Source organism: Catharus ustulatus, chromosome 7 (assembly GCF_009819885.2).
Source record: "Catharus ustulatus isolate bCatUst1 chromosome 7, bCatUst1.pri.v2, whole genome shotgun sequence".
Lineage (NCBI taxonomy): Eukaryota > Metazoa > Chordata > Aves > Passeriformes > Turdidae > Catharus > Catharus ustulatus.
In genome coordinates this window covers 5,544,767-5,566,502 of record NC_046227.1, presented here as the reverse complement: position 1 = coordinate 5,566,502, position 21,736 = coordinate 5,544,767, and the positions used below count along the sequence as shown (strand labels likewise).

At 46.4% G+C, this 21,736-nt stretch overlaps 1 protein-coding gene across 1 annotated transcript in view; it reads right to left on the bottom strand.

Annotated features, from left to right (window-relative positions):
* Positions 1-1,351: 1,351 nt before the first annotated feature.
* Positions 1,352-21,736, bottom strand: part of SLX9 (SLX9 ribosome biogenesis factor) — a 39,036-nt gene continuing 18,651 nt past the window's right edge. Inside the window, exons 3-6 of the mRNA XM_033065330.1 lie at positions 8,209-8,277; positions 5,860-6,013; positions 3,343-3,411; positions 1,352-1,974 (exon numbers count right to left, since the gene is read on the bottom strand). Coding sequence (XP_032921221.1) covers positions 1,848-1,974; positions 3,343-3,411; positions 5,860-6,013; positions 8,209-8,277 — 419 coding nt within the window. The 3' untranslated portion in view covers positions 1,352-1,847. The remainder of the gene's footprint in view (positions 1,975-3,342; positions 3,412-5,859; positions 6,014-8,208; positions 8,278-21,736) is intronic.

Sequence of the window (21,736 nt, the reverse complement as noted above, 5' to 3'; positions counted from 1 at the left end):
CTCCATGTGGGGACAGCTACCAGGCAGTAAAAAGAGGGGCAGTCACCCTGCTCAACATCTCCACCAGATCAGCACCCCTTTGCTTCCCAGATAACGAGGCTTCAGCTCTGTTGGTTCCCAGAGGTTTGAAGGCAAAGAATGGGATCCAACAAGGAGGCTGAGCAAGGAAAGAGTGCTGGACAATGCCACTGCTGGCGTCTAAATTTCCAAATTTACAGCTCTGGCTGTAGCCACCTAATGGTGCTGGGAAATCCACAAACAGCCTGAGGAGTAGGGACCTTGCATTGGTGCCACCCCAGAAAGACCTACACAGACAGAGCCCTTCATGACAGAGATGCCTTTCGGGGCTCCAAAGTGCTTGGAGCTGGAGCTGCAGAGGCATATCCAAGTTTTGACAAGGACCCAGGGATTTTTCCATACCACTCACGTCATTATCAGGGTGGGCAGTAGGGACTCTCTGGCTTGCAGTCAAAGAAAAACATAGCAGCATTGTTTGCCATCATTCACTGTCTCAGGGTCTGAGCAAGCTTTTTTGTACATTAATTTTATACCTTTTTGTTATTAATATTGTTGCTATTACTGTTCATTTTCTTATCTCGTTGTTTCCAGTTTTCCATCCTCCTTTGTACGACTCTGTGAGAAGAGGAGTGGCATTTCTCTAACAGGCAGAGTCAGCAACAGTGTCTGCACTGCCCGAGCCAAGAGGCACCAGACAAAGCTTTTGTTGAACAGTGCCAGCCTGAGAGAGAACAGCAGCAGCATTACTGCTGAGGCAAGACAAGCAGGATCAAGGTGCCAGGCACCTCCATTGAAGCTGGTTTCAGGCACTCACTTGGGTCAGAGGCAACTGCAGCAGGCTGCTTTCCCAAGGTTAAGAAGCATCAGTAAACCTTTTTTATGGTTCAAAAGACAGCACTGGTATCAAGATCATCTCTAATAGAGAATGGCCCTGCCTTCAGCCGTCCCCCATGAAACTCACTGGAGTTTTATGAACATTGGTGTTTGGTAAAGGAGAAGCCTGCTCCAAAGGTTCCCAATCCCAAAAACAACTGGCTGAAGTTCACAGCCTGGAGGCTGCACATGCTTTGGGATGCCTCCTACAGGGCAGGCCAAACAGGGCACAAAGGCTAAAAGGGATGAGCATCACTCACAGGAAGCACATGCTCCTAGGGCAGGAGGAAGGTAAGTCCATGAGTTAGACAAGATCTGCAGTCATTTCTCATTGCTTGTAGCAGTCTCCTGATTCACTGTACACATGGAAAGAATAATTATTTAAAGTCATTTTTCCAGAGAAGGAAATAAACTCTTATTTCAATTCCTATATACCAAAATAAGAGCCAGACAAACTCAGTGCTGTATGAAAGTAAGTTTATTCCAAAGCTAAATTTCTCACAGAAAACCATGTCTATGTACACCAGCACTGGTCGTGACAAACTCCAAAAGCCTCCTGGGCTCCAGGGCTTGGGGTCCTGAACCATCCCAACAGAGCAAGCAAGAACCTCTTCTCAGAGTCGTCAGGAAGAGGTGGGGGGAATGACAGAAAACAGATGGCCATTTGGCACAATTTCAGAAATCATACCTGCTCACAAGAAGAGCAAATGTATGAAGACACTTTGCAGGAATTAATGCCTGCACAAGAATCCCACAGAACACCCTGCTCTGTGCAGACTGCCTGTAAAGGAGCAGCTGCCCCTGTCAGGAGAGAGTTGTATTATTCCTCCAGACAGAAAGCAGGGCTGGTGGTTTTAATCATCTGCTGAACTGCTTCCAAGCACCAAAAAGGCTGGGACGTTGTGCCAGGGATGTGTTCCCTCGCAGCCTGCGCATGTCTGGGCCCAGCTGAAGCTCTAAAGGGGTTCCCCTTCATCCCCCTGCCTCAGCCTCTTGGAGAGGTGCTCGCTGATGGCCAGGAGGGGGTTGGCTCTGTACTGGGGATCGCTGATAACCTCGTGAAACCGAGCCACTTCCTGGTCTCTGAGGAGAGAAAAATAACACACCAGTTCTCGGAGTGCCTCGTGTGAAAGGAACTGAGCAGATAAGGAACAACTCGTAAAGCAGCAGATTGCTGGTGAGACAGAGTGATCCTGGGTGTAAATCTCAGAGAAAGACAGTGAAAGAATAAACCTAATTTAGCCAAGGGCAAAGCTCAAATTGCTGCCAGCTTCATGGGACCAGACTTTGATCTCATGCCACAGACACACAAACAATCACAATAGTGTCCAGCATCACATGGGAATGTGTTTTTTTAGAGCTTTTCCCTAGTAAACCAGAAACAAGGGACTGTGGATCTGGTGAATCACCAGGAATGAAGATGACTTCAGATTGCAACAGCACAAAACCAGATTCTCTTTAGAGAGCTCATCTACTGACTCTCTTTATTGCTGAACATTGAGCAGTGGTAATCCTACAGGCAACACTAGCTGGACACCATGGGAAGAGCATGACAGAATTACTTCTGCATGCCTGGTCACAGCTGCTTCCTGGGGAAATGGTCTTGTCTTAAAAAGCAAGCAAGCAGGGAGGGACAAGAACAGAGCAGGAGTATTAAAAAAAAAAAACCCTGTGAGTTTTCACACAGCCACATCCACTACAGCATCCTCAGACTGCCAGGCTCTCCATAGCCTCACCAGACAAACACTTGGTAGCATTCAGCTGTTGTTCTCCCAAGCATGGCCTTTCCCTTCAATGCTTCTGCCAGAGAAACAGAGAGGAGCCAATGCTCCTGAAGCTTGGGTTGGGGTAATAAGGTGAAGCTTAGGGAACCTCTCACCCAAACTAATACCTTGGGAAAGAAACCTCAAAACCTTTCTCCAAGTTTTTTCCCCTCCCAAGAAGCGCAGACTTGCCAGACCACCAAAAATTAAAGCAAGGCAGAACTGAGCAAGAAAGGCATCCCAGCACCAACACTGGCATGTTTCTGACAGAGAAGGTATTCATGGAGAGCACTGCTGGATCTGTAGCCTGACTGTTTAGCCTCAGTTTGAAGCTGAATGGCTCAAAACTGACAGAAATCCAGGAAAAAAGATAGCAAACACTGCCAGATCACAGAGCCTAGCCCCAGGAGAGCTGTGCTGAGGGAAAATTAAGTTCTTGATGGCAGCATAAACTATCTAACAGATAGGGAATAAGGAGTTGCCAGACTAAGTCCAGGAGTTATTTGGACACATTTAAGTCCTCCATCCTTGTTGATATTCAAAAACCATGTGGAATTGGGTCTTGAGCAGCCAGTTTTAGGTGACCCTGCTTGATGAGGGTTGGACCAGGTGAACCCCATGGGTCCCTTCCAGTCTCAACCACTCCAAGAGGCTCAGCAGAAACTGGACACTGATAGCTGGTACTTACAGGAGCTGATGTTTCTGAGCTTGTTTCATCAGACAGAAGTCTGCTGGTTCTGCCTTTGCTTTTATGTGGCTGTGGAGAGAAGAAACAAAACAAGTGAGTGTTAGAACATTAATTTAACAATGGCTGAAGAACGGAAGGAGTCCAGGAATTCTGCATCTGCCTTTTCAAAAAGGACAGGTAATTAATTGTCCTGCATGGTAATTGTCCTGAAAGCAATTTATTTCCATAGCCAGGCATTGCAGGGAAATGCAAACTCTTTCCACCCGAGGCTGACAGAGCAGGAGGCATTACAGGAAAACCAGATCACTCAGTGCCAGAACTGGTTATTAGCTGTCCATGCCCAGATCACTTTCTGCTGATCACTGACCTCCAGGTCAAACTGATCCTGTTGCTTAGAGAAAAGATTCCATGGAACCTCCCCTCCCCACTACACGTGTCACCTCTGCACAGCTCAGGTTCCCTGCTGACACCACGGAGCTCCAGCCATCCCTTACAGGGATACTCAGTAAGAGGAGGGAGGTGCCAGCCCTGCCTTGGCTCCTGTAGTAGGATCACTGGGATATAACATGCTGTAATGCAGGATGATGCACTGTGTGCAGAAGATAATAGATCTGCCATCTCTCTATGCATTCCCTATTCCTGGGCAAAGTCCAAGGAGACCAGAGCTGTAATTCCATCCCTCGTGATGCCCAATGCCAAGCAGCAGCAGAGATTTACCACAAAGCCAGCATAAGCCCAAGAAAGGGACACACAGGAAACACAGAGATTGCTTTTGGGACTTGTGCTGCACAAGGGGAGTTGCTGGTAGAACTGGACATTAAGGAAAGGAGAAGTAGTTTGCATTTTTCTGGATGACACAAATAAGGAAGTCAACAGGACAAAGAGATGGGAAAGGGCTCTGCCTCTGTGGGGTAGCTCCTCCCCAATTCACCCTGAAGCAGAGCCCCAGCACACGGGCCAAAGGAGAGAAAGAAGGCCTGTATCCCACCTCTCTGTTGGAGCAGGGATCAAGGAGGAATATCCCATACTGGTGGGTGCTGGGGGCTATGGCCGCCCTTACCTGATCTGCTCCAAAAGTCAGGAAACACAACAATTTCTCACCTTCTCTTCAAGACAGCAGGATCTGGTCTCTTGTTGCAGTAACCTCCTCTTCCCATTTCCTTCTCTGGCATGCTATCCTCCATTCTCTTATTTTGCCTTTTTTCCCCCATTATTCCTTTCTTCTTACTCCCCCTGCCTCACATTCCTTCATGTCACTCATCTCCATCACCCATCTCTATTCAATCAGTTCCTGCTCATTTTCCTCTCCTCTCCCCTCCCTCTCCTCATTTTTAACAGCTCCGCACAGGAACAATTTCTGGTCCTAGTTTGCCTGGAACACTCACAGAAGCTCAGGAAAATCCTTTCTCAAGCTGGATGGCAGCCCTTGGTGACCAGAGCAGGGCTTGCCAAATCTGTGTGTGCCACCAGGTCACCACGGCAGTCCCTTCAGAGGTGAGCACCTCTTCAGTGGGTGACAAACCCTAAAGGAGAGTTCTAGAGTGCATTCCCCACTGGATTTCCCCTCAAAACCACCAGCACGCTGCCTGTTCACTTGGACCCTGTTAGCAGCTCAGCTTCATTACACTTCATTGCCTTCATTCATTATAAAACAGAATAAAAACCTCCCTGTAATGCGCTTTTACCCTGCAGGAGATCAAATTCCTGGAGAATCTAATCTTTTATTAATACTGCTGACAAATCACCAGAGTATTACCCTTCCTTTCTGTAATGATTCAAATCCTATAAAAGCCTCCTCTGATTATTTCAAACGCTTCTTCTATACAGACATTCAGGAAGCCAGAAGCCAGCAAGGGGAAGAAGAGCCTGTAGCTCCTCCATGCCAGCACCAAATGGGGCTGGTTTGGGGTTAGCAGGTCACAGGCAGTGCAGGTGACATCAGCCCATGTCAACTCCCACTTCCACTGTGCCAACTTGGGCTTCTAAAAGGAGAGACTTCTGGCAAAGGTCTGGGATAGGGAGAGAGGGAGCTGACAGTGCACAGGGAACAGCCAACTCAGCCATGCTCTTGGCCAAAGTCACACTACAACAAAGATTTTGGCCAGAGCACAAAGGGCACTGCTCAAAGGGCTTGAAATGCCTCAGGATAAAGGCTGCATGAAGGTCTGGAAGGATGGAATGTCAGGCTGCAACACCACAAGACAAGGTTATCAGGTGAGCTCAGCAGCACTACAATGAGGACATCTACATGCCACTCCTGCAACTCCCAGGACATCTGGATGCTCCCAGCCTGTCTCATGCCAAGCATCATCCAAGCAATATGGTTCCCCTCTCAGCTTCAGAAGACACATTTCATCTTTTTTTCTTGTGGCAAGTGAAGCATGAAAAGGATTAGAGTAGAGTTGAGAATGAGACCCTGCTCTCCTGACCATTGCCCGTAGCTATAAGCTGAGCTGAAGGATGTCTCACCCTGCAGGAGGAAGGGAAATACACAGCCCATCTCTAAATGGCACATACCTTTTGAGAGGCTTCCTTCCCCTGCCACCTGTGGTCAGGAAAGAGAGCTCAGGCAGGGCTTCCATCAAGGGCTGCATGTCTCCCACCACAGGTGTTGCTTTCCGCTTCGCTTCAGCTTTTTGCTTTTGCTTGGCCATCTTTACACTTTCTATTTCTGCATCAGAAACAAGGCATTACTGGAAGAAGGGGAAATACCTGCAGGAGATAACCCTTGAGCTATAAAATTCATACATTGTTTTACCATTTTCAACAGGCCAGAAGTGATTTAAACCAGGGAAAAAATGAACAAAATGCAGCTGGGCAAACAGCTCCCAAGGCAGTATGGCCACAGAAGCCAGAAGTATTTCTGGTGGGAGCACAAAAGTAGCCAGTCCCACTTACAGACCACAATCCTGGGTCTAATCCTGCTCCCACAGTCAAGGAAGCAGACCTCAAATTCAGTGGCTGGCTCCTTTAATGCCTTTGCCTTGCTTGTTCTCCAAGGCAGCTGAGTCGAAGAGCCACAGTTTTTCATAAACTACAGTTCTGCTGCACATGGATGTTTGTGACAAATCAGGATTGGAAACACTTCTCCTCACAGCAATCCCTGCCAAGAACACAGCTTTCTGTTCTGCATTACTTCTTTTTTTGGTCTGGCTTTATGAAGCTGACTACTTCAGTGCTTTCATAAACAGTATGTGCTCAAAATTTTCAGACACCTGATTCTGCGCAAACATCCCAAATTCTTTTCCTATGAAGTCTTGTTCATCTGAGGAGCCATGCAATATATGTATTTTTAAATTGCATACTTCTAATGTCTGAAGCATTACACAAGTTTTTTCCCCTCTCTAGTCTCTCCTAAGATTACTTATTGGAATGGAAGAAAGTTTTGCATTTGCACTACTGGGCTGATCTTTCGTTCCCAGGGTCCTGGCATCCAGTGTCACAAAAGCAGCCCTGGGACGAGAAGAAACAACAAACTCAGATTTAGGAAAAACAGAGATGCAGCAATAACTTCAGCTGTCCAAGCTGGGTTCTCTTCTGGGGGACAGAAAGCTCTTGCTCCAAAAAGAGCTGGCAGAGAGATTTTAGGTACTTCAGTGCCTGTAAAACACTTCTAACCTCTAGTATCTCCTAAGACAGATAATTTGGCCTGGAGTTGACTGTCTTGGTGTTCTCCTCAAAGCAAAGCCTCTGCATTTCACTCATATTCCCTCATCTTAGTAATTTCAGAGCCAAAAGAAAGAGAAAGAGGCCACAGCAGGACCAAAATAGCACACATGATCTTGGGAAAGGACTGATGCTACAAAGGCATCAAGGAGGGCTGGATTAAGACCATGTAGGGATCCTGCTCCCAGGCTTTTCTAAAGCAGTTGATCTTGACTAGCACAGCCATCTGTGTTTTGTGTTCAAGCAACATGTCAAGGCACTCAGAAGCTGTTGGCTGGTTGTTTGGAGGTTTCCTTCACACTCATGTGTGTTAAATTCATACCTTTTATCTAAGAAGAGCCAGACACACCTTCAGTGTAACTGGTGAAATCAAAGGTTAATGAACTTGGGCTCAGAGCTCAGGCACAGAGAGCATTTGGTGCAGCAGAAAGCCACATCCCTCTGCCCCAAACACAGTTTGCACCCAACTGGGCAAGAAGATGTTAGGAGGAAAGCCAGTCCCAAGAACAGCTTCAGGTGACACAAGGAATCCCTCTGCTACACTGGGTAGATCAGCATCCATCCACAGCATTCCCTACTGTGCCAAGACACTCAAAGCAAAAATAGGAAAGAGAAGCATTTCTGCCATGGGCTGGGTTTGTTTAGCTCATATTTCACTGCCTCCAGAAAGGCCAGACTGTCTGGTAAGTGGGTTCACTGACCTGTAGCATGTGGGAAAAAGCAGGAACACAACCAGCAGTGTCCAGAGTTCTCCCTTACTGAGGGGGCAGGAGAGCTCACTGTGAGGTCTCACCACAGAGGTTTAGGATTAGCTGGTGGCAGCATGGAGCTCAGCTCCAGCCTGTCCTGTCACCCCCACAGCTCCTGGGTGAGGAGGAGCTCCACTAGACAGCTACTCACATCTGTACTAGAGTTTTAAAAGACAGGAAAATATGCTAAAGTTACATGGGCACAGTGCCCTTCTGGATGAACAAAGGGTTTCTCTAGTCACATATATTACACATGGTAAAAAATCAAAAGTAGAACTGAGGCAATGACTAAGTCTTGGTGCTGAAACACTGAGAAACAACACCTGGAACTTTATCCATGGATGAATATTTCTGAGAAGCATTCAGCTTCTTCCAGCACTGCCACCCAAACCCAGAGTACAGAGATCCATCAGAACCGTGCTCTCTGATGCCCTGTCACAGGAATACTCACTCTGCAGCCATCTTTCCTTCCTCAGCTTCATCTTCTCTTTTTTGGAAAGAACTGTTTTTTCTTCCAAGCCTAGAAGAGAAGAGACATGAGATGGAGCCTGGCTCCTACATAACAGATTCTGTTCAACCCTGATGCTTTTGAACTTGCTGGCACAGCAGGCAGGCTGCAGACAGATCCTGCATCCCAACTTTTAGCCAAACAAATCAAATCTGCCTTGCTGTAAGTTAAAAAACAAGAAACAAGTAGATCAGATCATCAGCACAGGATCACAGAATGGGATGGATTGGAAAGGACCTCAAAGCTCATCCCATTTCAAATCCAGGGACACCTTCCACTATCCCAGATTGCTCCTAGCCCCATCCAGCCTGGCCTTGAACACTTCCAGGGATGGGGCAGTCACAGCTTCTCTGGGCACCCTGTGCCAAGGCCTCCCCACTCTCACAAGAGGAAATTTCTGAAATATATCCAGGGCAGCCCTAGGTACCAGCTGGTCACCAGCACTTGTAAAGAAGACTAGTACCTGCTATTTACCAAATTCAGTATTTGGAAAGCAGCTGCTGAGCACTGATATCCAATACAAAGTAAAATACCATCACAAATATTTTTACAGGAGATCTGTTGCAAGTGCTACAAAACTATATCTTATCTCACATGTTTAAAACAAAATTGACTTTAGCCAAATTTTCTCCTGAAATGTGCTGGAAATACCAGAATTCCAACAGAGTAACAAGCTCCCCAAAGATCACGCCATTCACTTTAGATTATTCTTAAGTCTGGGGAAGAAAAGGTACCCCCTTTTTCCTCCCAGAAGAAAGAGAAGAAAGGAATTCAATACAATTACGAAAACAACTCACTAAGGATAACTTCTCTAAGGTTACAGATCCTTTAGGATGATTTAAACAAAAGCATCCTTTAGTAATTTCTTAAGAACAAAATAAACCTGCTGGGGCTAAGGGGATCTTTCCATAAAACTAACAATCACCACCATGTTTCTAGGACAGGGAGAATGAAGCTGGAGCTTCCACTGCCTTGTTTCCCAGAAAAATAAATTCCCCAAAAAGCCTCCATGTTTGTTGTGGTATCAAAGCAGATGCTGAAACAACAAATTACATGGTCCAACAGCCAACTCTGAGTTACACCCACCGCTGATCAACCCACACTTCTGTGGTTTCAGGGGAAAGAAGGATCCATTATAGTCAATTATCACACATGTACTATTATTATTATTATGGAATTATTATCCCACCCCAATGATCTCCAGAAAGCTGCCTGCACAGAACACCACAGCTGCTCCAGCCTGCCCAGATTTCAGCCATGGCAGTGCTGGGAAGATCTGCCCCTCATCTGGAAACACACTCATGACTTCACTGGAAAAACATCACCTGGCAGCATTGTTAATGAAAATAAAAAAGCCCAGCTGACCTGGCTAAGTCTAGTAATAAAAGCAATTCAAGTTTGGGTTGGTGTTTTTTCCCCCAGAACAGTAGTGGAATATTTAAGGAAACACAAAAGCTGTTTTCCTGGCAGGAACCCAACCTTGTTGCTGGCCAGGGGAAGGTGGCCACAGATAACCAGAGGGTGCCTGAGGGAAAGGAGCTGCCTCCCTCCTCTGCCAGCAGCCAGCTCCTGCCCTTTTCCATCACTTGGCTCCTAGACACTCCAATTTCCATAGCCTAGCCCGCCCTCAGAAGGCTGTTCAGCTGTTTGAAGGTGCAAAGTTGTGTTTGGCAGCTTCCAGTTGCAACAGCGAGTGCCAAAACCGCTGGAAACCCACTGGAGAATAGTGAAGGCAGAATTTAGCTGGTTAATTAACAGCACAGACTGTCCCCAAGGTTGTCTTTTATTTTTATTTAGCTAGAAGCACCTCTGAGATCAAGCCAAAGCACGGCTCCATTTTAATTATTTTCCTGTGAAATCAGAAGGGTTTGAACCCCCCTCTCTTCAGCCCATTGCACAGGTAATTTAACAGCACTTGCCTTTGAACCCCTATGCATGGAGGAAAGGTGAGCAAACCCCATTACATTATGGGTAATTTCCATCCTGTAAACTTGACAATTATTCCTTTTAGCGAGAACCTGTTTGTTCTTTTCTTTCTTCCCTCTGATCTGTGCAGTACAAGACATGCCAAATACAAACAGGTTAAAAAAAACCACAATAGCTTTTTGCTGCCTACATCAAGCATTTGGTACTACTCCTGGCAGTCCTTAGGATTCTGCTTTCATGACAGAGAAGCAGATTTTTGAGAATAGCTTCCTTAATTTCAGGAGTCTTGAGGGTTTTTTGTTAAAGGACTCAGACTAAAAATAAAATTTGAATATATATATATCTATATACACACATATATGACTATTTTTCCTCAAGAACTCCTTAAAATAAATATATCTGTAAATCCTACCTTAGAAATCCCCATTTTATCCATTCTAGGCATTCAGAAAGAAGCTGGATTGAGTTAAAGCTGTAACACTACAGCCTTCTCTGCCCCAAGATCCCACTATTTAATTTTGGCTCTGCAACCAAGAGGGTTTGACAGTTCCAGGAAACTACATTACTTGGAGCATTTGGCCATAAACAGAAATATTCAATAAACCTGTGCACTGCCACATGGGCAGAGGAGGGTCCTTCAGCACCAGGCATTTGCTCCCCCCTGCAAAGCTCCACCTGGGCTATGAGACACTAAGGAACAACATGCAACATTAATTATTATTCCAAAACCCTGATGATACATAACAGTAAAGCTGTTGCTGCTCAAAACATAGTATTTTGGCAAACTGAAGTTAAATAATAACAGATGTTTTAATTTTAGCCTCACTTGTATAACAGCAAGAATGAGCATATGCCTACAGCTGTGGGATGAGTTCATGAAGGAAGCCAGATTACATCCAAAATCAGAATATTGGGTGTGGTTTGGGGTTGTTTTCTTAAAATTACATAGTGTCACTTGTAAATTGTGCACTACTGGTGTCCAATGAAAGGGCCTGGGAAATGGCAAGGATAGTCTCCTGGGGCACAGGCAACAGGGCTGTGACCTGGCAGCTCTCAGTGCACAAACCCTGAAGGTGTTCTTGTTCTTCTAAGAACAGAGTTGAGGCAGAGGGACAACACGGGCCAGCCAAAAAGCCAGCCAAGATGTCCTCTGGCAAAGAGGATGCTCCACAGCTCCCTGCCCTCATCCCACTAACAGCTCCCAATCCCAAATCCGTGACCTCCAGCTGCACTGCTCCCAAAAGCACTGATGCAGAAGGGTCACTAGTGTGACCAAGGCTTGGAGGGGCAAGGACAAAGGCAGGGGGTTTTATCCAAGCTCTCTGTCCTCCTGCTATTAGGAGAGCCCCCAGGGACAGCTTGGTACCTGCATGTGGGCACAGCAAGCACATGGCTGGGTTTTGCTCAGTCCAAGCCCTGCCACGCCCTGAGCACACTTGGGAACCAGTGCTGGAGGAAAAGGTGCCAGCTCCTGCTGGGCCAGGGCAGGTTTCTCCATGGATATATAGCATTTGCTTTTCATAATCTAAAACATGATCTACATTATTTTTGTTCACACTTAATAATTACACCAGCATGCAAGTGCTCCTCTTGTGGCAATGTGGAAGGCATCCTACAAAAAGTGGGCTCTGCATTCTCTGCCCCCTCAAGTCCCCTGGTTATTTGAAGCAAAGTCTGGCTTGCCACGAAACCCAGAGCAGCAGTGCAGCTCGTGTCCTCACACCAAGGTCATGGCTCTGTCAGCCTGGTAAACATCCCCAGGCTCCAAGCAGCCCCAGCAAGGGCTCCCAGTGCAGCAGAGCTCAGACTCAGCTCACAGAATCACACAAGTGATGTTCCATTTGAGGCACATCCCCTCAGGAGGTCACTGGGAAGTCACAATCTGCACAGCAGGCTGTGAAAGGTGACTTCAGACACAAAATCTGTCCTTCCACACGGTGTCTGAAGCACTGCTGGCACACACAGCCCCTGCCACAAGGTAAAAGCATCTCCTCTGCCCAAGGCCTTTCCCATTTTAGGTCCTTATTCTTACTTGTTCTCAGCAGCCAGCCACAGGCACACAGAGGATGCTCAAGGTGGTCCCATGTGTCACTGTTCCTAAAGCCACTTGTGCAGCTGAAGGTTATTTTTATAAGGCTGAAATGCCACAGGGAACCCAGATTTCTGAGCCAAGCATGCCACAAGGACTGCAGAATGCCTTGTCTAAGACAGGAGCTTGATATTGCTATTTCAGGCTCAGAGAATCAAAGAAATCATAGAATGGTTTGGGCTACTAGAGACCTTAAAGACTAACTCAATACAAACCCCTGATGTGAAGAAAGAAAAAGAAAGAAAGAAGAAGAAGAAAGGAAGAAGAAGAAAGAAAAAGAAAGAAGAAGAAAGAAAAAAGACAAGTCTCAGTACTCCTTGATGGAAAACTCCAAAGCCCACAAAACAAATGCAGAAAGGCTCACTCACAGACAGGTGCACTGGGAAACACATGCCATGTCAGGGACCTTCCAAGACCAGGGGTGATCTTCAGAAACAGGGTTTTCCAGCCTTGGGAGAATGAGTCTGCTTACAAGAAAAGCCATTTAACCCTCCTCCCCATCCCTCTCCATGTACATGCAACAAGGGGGTGTACATTTCTTCCTATGAAAGAGTTCTCCAGAAGTATCCTAAATTACACAGTGTAAATATTCTTATTTGTCAAGGAATGGCATGGCAAAAAAGTTGACTTTTTCCTTGCTGTCTCTGGCATGTATTTGTTCTCTGTGCAGGCCCATAAACAATTTAAATACCCGTGATCACAGTGAATTTCATTTTATGCCCAGCACTCTCAGCAAGATCTGCTGCAGCTTCCAGCCTTACAAACAGTCCCTCAGCTACAAGAGCAACAGAGGCTACAGCATCAGTGCACCATCCCTGGAAATATTCAAAAGGTGTGTGGCTGTGGCACTTGGGGACATGGCTATGGGGTACACCTGGCAGTGCAGGGGGAATGGTGGGACTCACAGAGCTTTTCTGACTTTAATGACCCTATGACTGTATGAATGGCAAAGCCTTCTTGCAACCAAGCTGTTCCAAGGAGCTGTAGGTCTGCAGCAGCCTCGGATTTTCCACACTCAGCCAAGAAACCCGAGACCATTCCAACATCCTGCCTTAACACTGTGAGCAGAGAAACCCCACCAGAGGCTTCTGAGGGCACCTTCAGAGAGGAGAACCAACCATGCTTTCTTTGCTTCCACCACCACATATATAAGCCCAAGAGTCACATCTCCAAGAACTGCAGACAGTGGAGCTGAGGCCAATGCTGCTTCAGGCAGCACCAGGGAAGCATGGACCTCTCCCTCACTCAGAGCAAACAACACTGGCTGGCTCAGGATATTCCTGAAGAACAAAAGTTGGTGAGCTTGTACAGCAGCATTAAGCATTGCCATCCAGTTAAAGCAGCTTCCCCTGCTGCAATTCAGGCACAGGCAAAGATACAGGAATACATATATATATACACAAATATATATATAAGGATATATATTCCTCAAGATCAGACTCTCAAGGAGAGCTTCCCTGGGAGCACAGGCAATCCTCACTTCCCCAAAGGTGCAGCATCCAGCAGATAAGCAACACATGACCCTCCTTGGGATGACACCCACTAGACATGCTCCTTGCTCCTGCTGGGCTGACAGGACCTGTGGTGCCTCTGTCCCACTGCTGATCCCCTGCTTTGTCTGAGGAGACCACAAGTGAGTCACTTGTCCTCTTCCAGCCAGCACTCATGCTATTTCTGGGAAGCAGCACATCAGCTTGGGCTATGAAGCACTCCTCCACCAGCTGCAGAGCATCTTTGCAGAAAAAGCCCAGGGCAACCAAGCTGAACATGTGCCAGCTACGTGCCCTTGCACCAACAGCAGCCAGTGGTGCCCTGGGATGCTTTGGGAGTGCTGCCAGCAGGTCAAGGAAGGAGATCCTTCCTCAGGGCTCAGCACTGGTGAGGTCACATCTGCAGTGATGGGTCCCCTTCTGGGCTCCCCAGGACAAGGAAGATACACACTTGGGGGAGTTAATAATCGCCACTAAAATTATTAAGAAACTGGAATATGTTTTACTTGAGGAGAGGCTGAGGTGGCTGGAAATCCTATACATGTGCATCACACCTGATGGAAAGGAAGAAGAGGAGGGAGACAGACTATTCCCAATGGTGCCCAGTAACAAGAGACAAGGAGTACACATTGAACCACTTGTTTTTGAGTTAATTTTTATGATTGTTTAAACTGTCAGGAGGTTATGGAGCCCTCAGGTCTCCATCCATGGAAATACTCAAAACTTGACTAGACACAGTCCTAAACAGGTTGCTTTATCTGAGTTACCAAAGTAGACTCCAGTGAGTTCTGCAGCACAATTTGGACAGCTGGCAAGAGTCCTTTCACAAAGGATAAAAATTTATATTTTAGCAACAGAGATACATGCACCATAGTTATTAGTGTGGATGTTGCAGTTTCAATAAACGGCAGTGAGAAGAACAGAACATCATTTCTACAAAAGCTTGAACAGCAACAAAACTCTGGAATAAGATTTATTCTGAGACCAGGAGTAATTCATGTTTACCAATGGGTAAATTCTCTCCTTAGGGCTTACTAAGGGAGGCAGAATACTGAAATATTGCTATGCTTCTTGACAATGCCTTGCAGGCCTGCATTTGAAAAGAGAGATTTCCCCCAAAATATCCTTTCCTGCTAATAAGATTACCTTTGACTATCCTGTCCTTTGAGAAGCTTTAAAAATCAGTAGTTCAGTATCTCTGCAGTATTACACAGTGAAAGATGTAGATCTGAAATAGTTACACTATTGGATTTTATCTGGTGCTTCTAATTTATGCAAAAAGCAAGAACAGTCTACCTTTAATTTCCTTGGTTTAACTGCATATTAGCTAGTTGACAATTAAATTTGCATTCCCTGGGGAAGTTTTCTATCTCCAGCCACTAGTTCCTATAACCCCTCTCATACTGTTTTTGGCACCTGGTATTTCTTTTACCTATGCCTTTATATGTGCTCTTTCAGCACCTTAGGGGAAGCAGCTCTGCCCAGCTGTACTTGTTATTACACTCCCAATGGATGGATTCGGTGGAGACACTGCATTTTACCACAGAATCACAGAATGGCTTGGGTTGGAAGGGCCTTTAAAGATCATTTAGTTCCAACCATGCCTGCCTCAGGCAGCATTTTATGCTGCATTTCCCCTCAAAGCCAAACCAGTGGCCTGATGGGGTGCTGCGGAAAGATGAGAGAGCAGACAGGAAGGGAGAGGGAAACAAAACATGAATTTAAAGATGCTCAGAGGACAGAGGGACAGACTTCCAAGGCAGACAGACAAATATGTCACTGTCAGGTGCCACTGCAGCACTGGCAGCAGACCAGCTGCACACAGGAGGAGGTATGAGCCATCACCTAGAACGAGTTGTGGAGCTGTTTGCTGTTTCTCAGGGACTGCAGCAAATACCAGAATCTGTTATGTGCAGAGCCCCACCTTCCCCCCACTCCTACACACAATACATTTCATGGATTTATTTGTTTGTTTGTAGAAGTACTGAGTTTTCCTCCCCCCCTTTTTTTTTTTGAGGCAGGTTTAGCATTCAAAGCCATCTTCCTGGGAAAAACAGGACAAGGAGGGATTCAGACAGATTGCATCATCTGGAATCATTTCTTTAACTGAAATGAGGAAGGACAGGCAACCAGACCGTGTTCACTGCACAGCTTGGTGAATCAAGTGCCCACAGGAACCACTCCCTTAATCATCTGACAAGGCAGGGATGCAGCCAGTAGCAAGGGCTACAGCTGGACCTCTCCTCAGACTGAGATGGAAAACAAGAGGCAGGAGGAATCCTAGGGCTCAGCCCTTCCATCCTGCTAAGCAAAGACAGTGCACACACGTCACTTGACAGCAAGTGTTGGGGAAAGCAGAGAAACTAATAAAACAAATAAAATAAAACAGCATTGCCTGCTGCTCAAAGCAAGGGATTGTGCCACTCTGCTTTGCACTGTTGCGGCCTCGCCTCAAGTCCTGTGTGCAGTTTTGGGAACCACAATTTAAAAGAAAAAAAAAGATACCAAGATGATAGAGAGTTTCCCAAGAGGGACCACAAGGATGGGAAAGGGTCTGGAGGGTCTGCCTTATGAGGAGTGGCTTAGGTCACTTTGTTCAGCCTGGCAAGACTGAAGGGAGACTTCACTGTGGTCTTCAACATGCTCCCAAGGGCAAGCAGAGGGGCACACACTGATCTCTTCATTCTCATGACCAGTGACGGGACTCGAGGAAAGGGCAGAGTAGCTGAGCTAGGGCAAGTTTAGGCTGGATATCAGGAAAAGACCTCAAAGATCATCAAATCCAATCACTAACCCACCACTACATCTTTTACCATTAGGCCATGTCCCTAAGCACCACAGACACCTTCTGAACACTCCCAGGGATGTGACTCTACCACGGTCCTGGGTAGCACCTTCCAATGCCAACCACCCTTTCAGTGAAGAACTTTTCCCCAGTATCCAATCTAAACCTCCCATGCTGCAGCATGAGGCCATTTCCTCTGGTCCCTTGTTCCCTGGGAGCAGAGCCCAAGCCCCACCTGGCTGTACCCTGCTGTCAGGGGGTTGTAGAGAGTGAGAAGGTCCCCCCTGAGCCTCCTTTTCTCCAGGCTGAGCCCCCCCCAAGCTTCTTCTCATCAGGCTTTTGCTCCAGACTCTTCACCAGATCCACCACCCTTCTCTGTACACATGAAGAATCTCCCACCACACTGAGGTCAAGCTATGCAATGTTTTGGCAGAGGAAGCTGGCAGGGACTGTTTCAGGTTAATCACACAGGTCCTATTAAAAGATGCCTTTGGCCAGAGGTTTTCAAAGAATTTCAATGGACAGAATCCAATGTGAACTGGTAGCAAGACTTCAGAGCAGAGAAGCATTTTTTTCCATATTAAGCCACATATCCACAATGGATCCCCTCTGTAGGTCCAAGGGAGGGATGGGAGTCAGAGCAGTGAAGACCACCAGGGAGAAAGGAGGGACAAGGTAGATTTTTTTGCACTCTCTGTGATGTGAAGGCTTTGCAGAGAGACACATCTTCCAGCCAGTAGCTACTCAGCTCCTGAATCAGGTCAAGCACTGACAGACAGCGAGTAAGGCAGGCACTGTTATTTCCCAGGAAGCAAAATGTTGACTGGGATTACTCCAGCCTGGCTTCCAACAGAAGTAACCACTGAGGGAGTGTAAGGCTTCTGAAAATTTATGATCAGCAGAGAACAACAAGCAGGAACAGGCAAGAAACAACAGCACCAGCAGAATAGCAATGTGCAGACCACCACTGGGCAAGGGGCTCACAAGCATTAAAAAGCAAAAAAGAAAACAAACACCACTCCAAGGTCCATCTACACACTTCCTCTCAACACACACACACTATGTCTGCCAGTAGGTAACAAACATTACTGGAATGAAATACTCTTACACATAATTAATATATTAACTTGTTTGACTGCTGAATGCCCAGTGATCAATACTTAATTATATTTCCAGGAAACAATGCCAGACAGAAACTGCATTGAATAGACTCTGCAGATATGTAACTCCAGGGTAAAAACAAACCCATCACAAGATCAGCAATAAGTGGGAGTTACATACAGGAGCTTCAGCAGCACAGAGAGGAGAAAAAAGATCACATCACAAATGTCTACACAGTGAAGGAGGAAGAATTGAGCCATGAAGGTCAAGGGAAGACTGTCAAAACTGGCTGAAATCATAGTTTCAAATGACAGGTGCAGAAGGAAGAAGCTCTTGCAGAGAACAAAAGGGGAGAAATGGGAACAGCAAGGGAAGGGACAGAAACAAGGATATTAAAGGAAGCTGGACACAATTAAATGTTCAGTGAGGTTTGTCCTACAATAGAAAGGTGTGGAGCTGCCACAGCAAAACCAAAGGCCACAGAAAGCCCATCTGGGCAGACAGGGAAGATAATTTCTGTTCCTAGCCTGGTGACCTGAAGCACTTACTCACTAAGCCCTCTTCTCCACAGGGCACATAAGGCACAGACTGGACAGATTTTCTCCTTCCCGCAGTTGAGAAGGAAGAAGCATTCAGGAGCACAGCAGAAGGCAGAGAAGAGCTGGGAAAGTAGAGAATTCCCCCCTAACATTACTTCCTCAGTGTCTAGTTTGCTAGAAGGGCATCAAGTACCTCACTCCAGCAACTTCCATTTGAGCAGCAATTGTGCTTATGCCAATTAGTGCTTTCCAAAAAATCTGAACCCAATCTGACTTTACAAACATGACAGCTGATCCAAAAGTAAATAACTGCACCCCTCCATCTCCTGTGGCAACAACTATTCCAACAGCAAGAGGGACTTGGACTTGCTCAAAGTAGGAAAAGACTGCCTAAAATTTATTCCTGAAGCCCTCCCTTCCTTACATGTGTCCAGAAATACAAGGATACAATGAAAGCACATGTGCAAAATCATGAGAAATCCTAGAAAAACCTTTGAAGATCCACAGAAGTATTTTCCCCAGCTAACAGTTTCCCTGATTCTTCTTGGGATATTTGCTAAATTAGCATCTAAAGGATGTACTGCAATTCAAGCCTGAGGAAAGGGATTTGCTGGATGGCCCTGAATGCATCCTTCTAACACTGGCAGGTAGCTATCTCAGGCTGCCTTTTCAGCAGAGAGAATACTGCATCAATAGGAAAGACCACCCTGACACCATTGTTCAGAGGGCTGCATAGCTCAAGGACAAGGAAGCTGAAATGTCACACCTCTGCTTCCCCCCCACCTCCTCAAAAAAGTTCCATTAACCAGAAATAGTGCTTTAGCATTTACAGTCAAGCTGGGATTTCACCAAAACACATTCCACAAAAACATGTCAGGCAACAGTCAAAAAACCTGAGTGTATTCAGCCACACCTAAGGGAGGCAGCCCTCACCCTTGGCTGGGCAACATCAGGGAAGGAGCCCCGATTCTATTTAATAAACTCTTTGTTCAGTAAATCAGCTTTCCTGGCAAACTGGCAGCCTGTTCCACCACATGCCTGTACAGGCAGCATCTCCAGAACACCACTCCAAGGTCTCTGTATGCCAACGCCCCACCTACTGCTAAAGGGACTGCAGACAAACTCTCCGATTCTGCAGTGATGCTGGCAGGATGCTTGGGGGTGCTTTGGGGAGCAGGGAAGAGGTCTACAAAGTGCTGACTTGCTCCAGGGAATACTGAACACAGTATTGGATTGCTTGGCTCTAATGGAACTAAAGAAAAAAAAAATAATCAACTGTAATCGACTTCTGTGTTAATGACACAGAGGCAGGGCTGTTTCCCCTGGAAAGATCGACATGGAATGTGAAGCAGTATCAATACCAGGGGCAGTATCAACACATGACATTTGGAAACTTGGCACAGAGACAGCAGCCAGCAGACTCAGGGTGCTGGTAAATGAGAGCTCAGCCTTGGCTCAGCTTATCCAAGCATTTGTTGTCGGTTCTTCCACCCTGCTTCCCCCAGGTCCTGCACACAAACCCAACTGCCCTGCACCCAGGTCAGCTTCCTGCTTCTTTACTTAGCCAAACCAAGTGAGATGCGTGGTCAGAAGCACAGGGAGCTCTGTGAGACAGCTGGACTGATCTTTCACACTTCAGCCCCAAGGTCTAAAGTACCCATAATCTATTTCAGACAGAAGTTAAAATTCATCAGGAGCAACATATCTCCAGGCCAAACGCAGGCCCTATTCCAGCCTGACACGAATGAGTACACAAGCACTCCCAAGGCCTCAGGACAGGTTCAAAAGCAAGGACAGAGGGAATGACTGCAGAACCTCTCATGGCTGGAGGAACAGTGGCACCCACTTGATTTGGCACTGGTGGTACCTACAGCTTTCTACTGGTGCAGTTCACTTGTTTGGGCTTTTTTTTTTTTTTGTAACAGTTATTAGGCACTGGATGTTTTAAGTACCCAGCTAAGCATTTTGAGGAAAATGCTGCCACACTCCCAAGGTTTTCCCTGCTGGCTGCTGCCAGAAGATAGGAGTGCCCAGTTTGCATACTCTTTTTTGTTCTGACACAGCACATCAGCTCCTTTGCCAAGCTTTGTGGGCGGATGGGGATGATCTTGTCACAGTTAAGAGATTCAGCAGTGAGGGTACCAACCAAGCCATGAGAAACCAGAGAAACATGAAAATCATTGGTTTGACCCACCCCAACCCTCACCTTGCAAACACAGCTCTCCCACCACAGAGAAATACATGTGTAACCATCAGAAGGAAGAAACAAATTCCCTGATCAAACATTGCAGCACCAATTCCCACCCTGATTTCAGCCTGTCAGCAAAAAATAGAAGGATCTCCAGAAACAGCTCAGGAGTCCACATCAAACAGCAGGTTTTGACCTGCTCTAACACCAGCTCATCAACAGCCTGAAAAATCTTCCTTCCTCCCCTATTTCACCTTTCCCTTTAGTACTCCTAGTTACAGATTTCTTAGCTGGGTTCTGCCTCTTCCCAAGGACCTAATTAGAAGAACAACCAGCCAAAGTGCAGAGGCCACAGCTCCACTAGGGAAAAAAGGCAACATGTGCCATGGGAGAAGGGAGATGACTAGAGGCAGGACTTGGCACAACACCACAACTTTGATTTTTCTGATTTCTCAGCCACACTCAGACACAGGACTCCAGAAGAGCCCCTGTTGTTAGACAGAAGGTAAAGGAGGGGACCAGCTGGCAGAGGACTCCTACAGAGAAGCCTGGATGCACACTCTGAAATAAAAGCTTTTGGGGTGAATTCTGTGTCTCCCACATCTGTCTGTTCAACAGTTACAATGAACTCTGCTACAGCATCTTTTCCTTCTCTTCAACTGAGTTACAGCTGTATAGTTTAGCCTGTTGTGGCACAAGTGCCTCCCCTCTCCTCCTGAGGTCCCATAACTGTTCCAGGAATAAAGCCTTCCACCATGTCTACAGTCATCTCTTTCTTTCCTACTCACTCTTCAGGGGTACTGGGATGTCAACACCTCTGGCTCAAAACCCAGAAGGGAGATCTTGGTAAAAGATAAAAAACTGTCAGCTCAAGACTGGAAGCTGGTGGCAAGAGGCTGTGCAAGCCCACCAAGGATGCAGCAGCTTTCAGACATATACAGCCAGTAAGAAAGTGCCTGAACTGGCTCCTGGAGAGCTGCTGACTTGAAAAAATCAGGCAGAGATGTCTGGACATTAGACTTTCCCTCACAGGAAAGATAAAATAACATAGCAGATATGCATAACATTTGGAGACACTCATCTCTGTATCCTGACTGCCATGGTCCCACAAGTTACATGTTTTGTGTTTGCAAACAGCAGATTCCTAACTGGTCCCAGGCACATGCCAAAGCACAGGATACACATAAAACCAGTGCTACTCCCTCAGCCACTCCTCTGCCCTGTGTTTGTGCCTCTAAATTAAAGACAAAAACATGAAACTTCCCTTCAGATGCACACGTGGGAATTTTACAAGTAATGAACAGCTTAAATTGTAGCATAAGCAAACAAACAGAAGAAAACAGAATTAGAAGA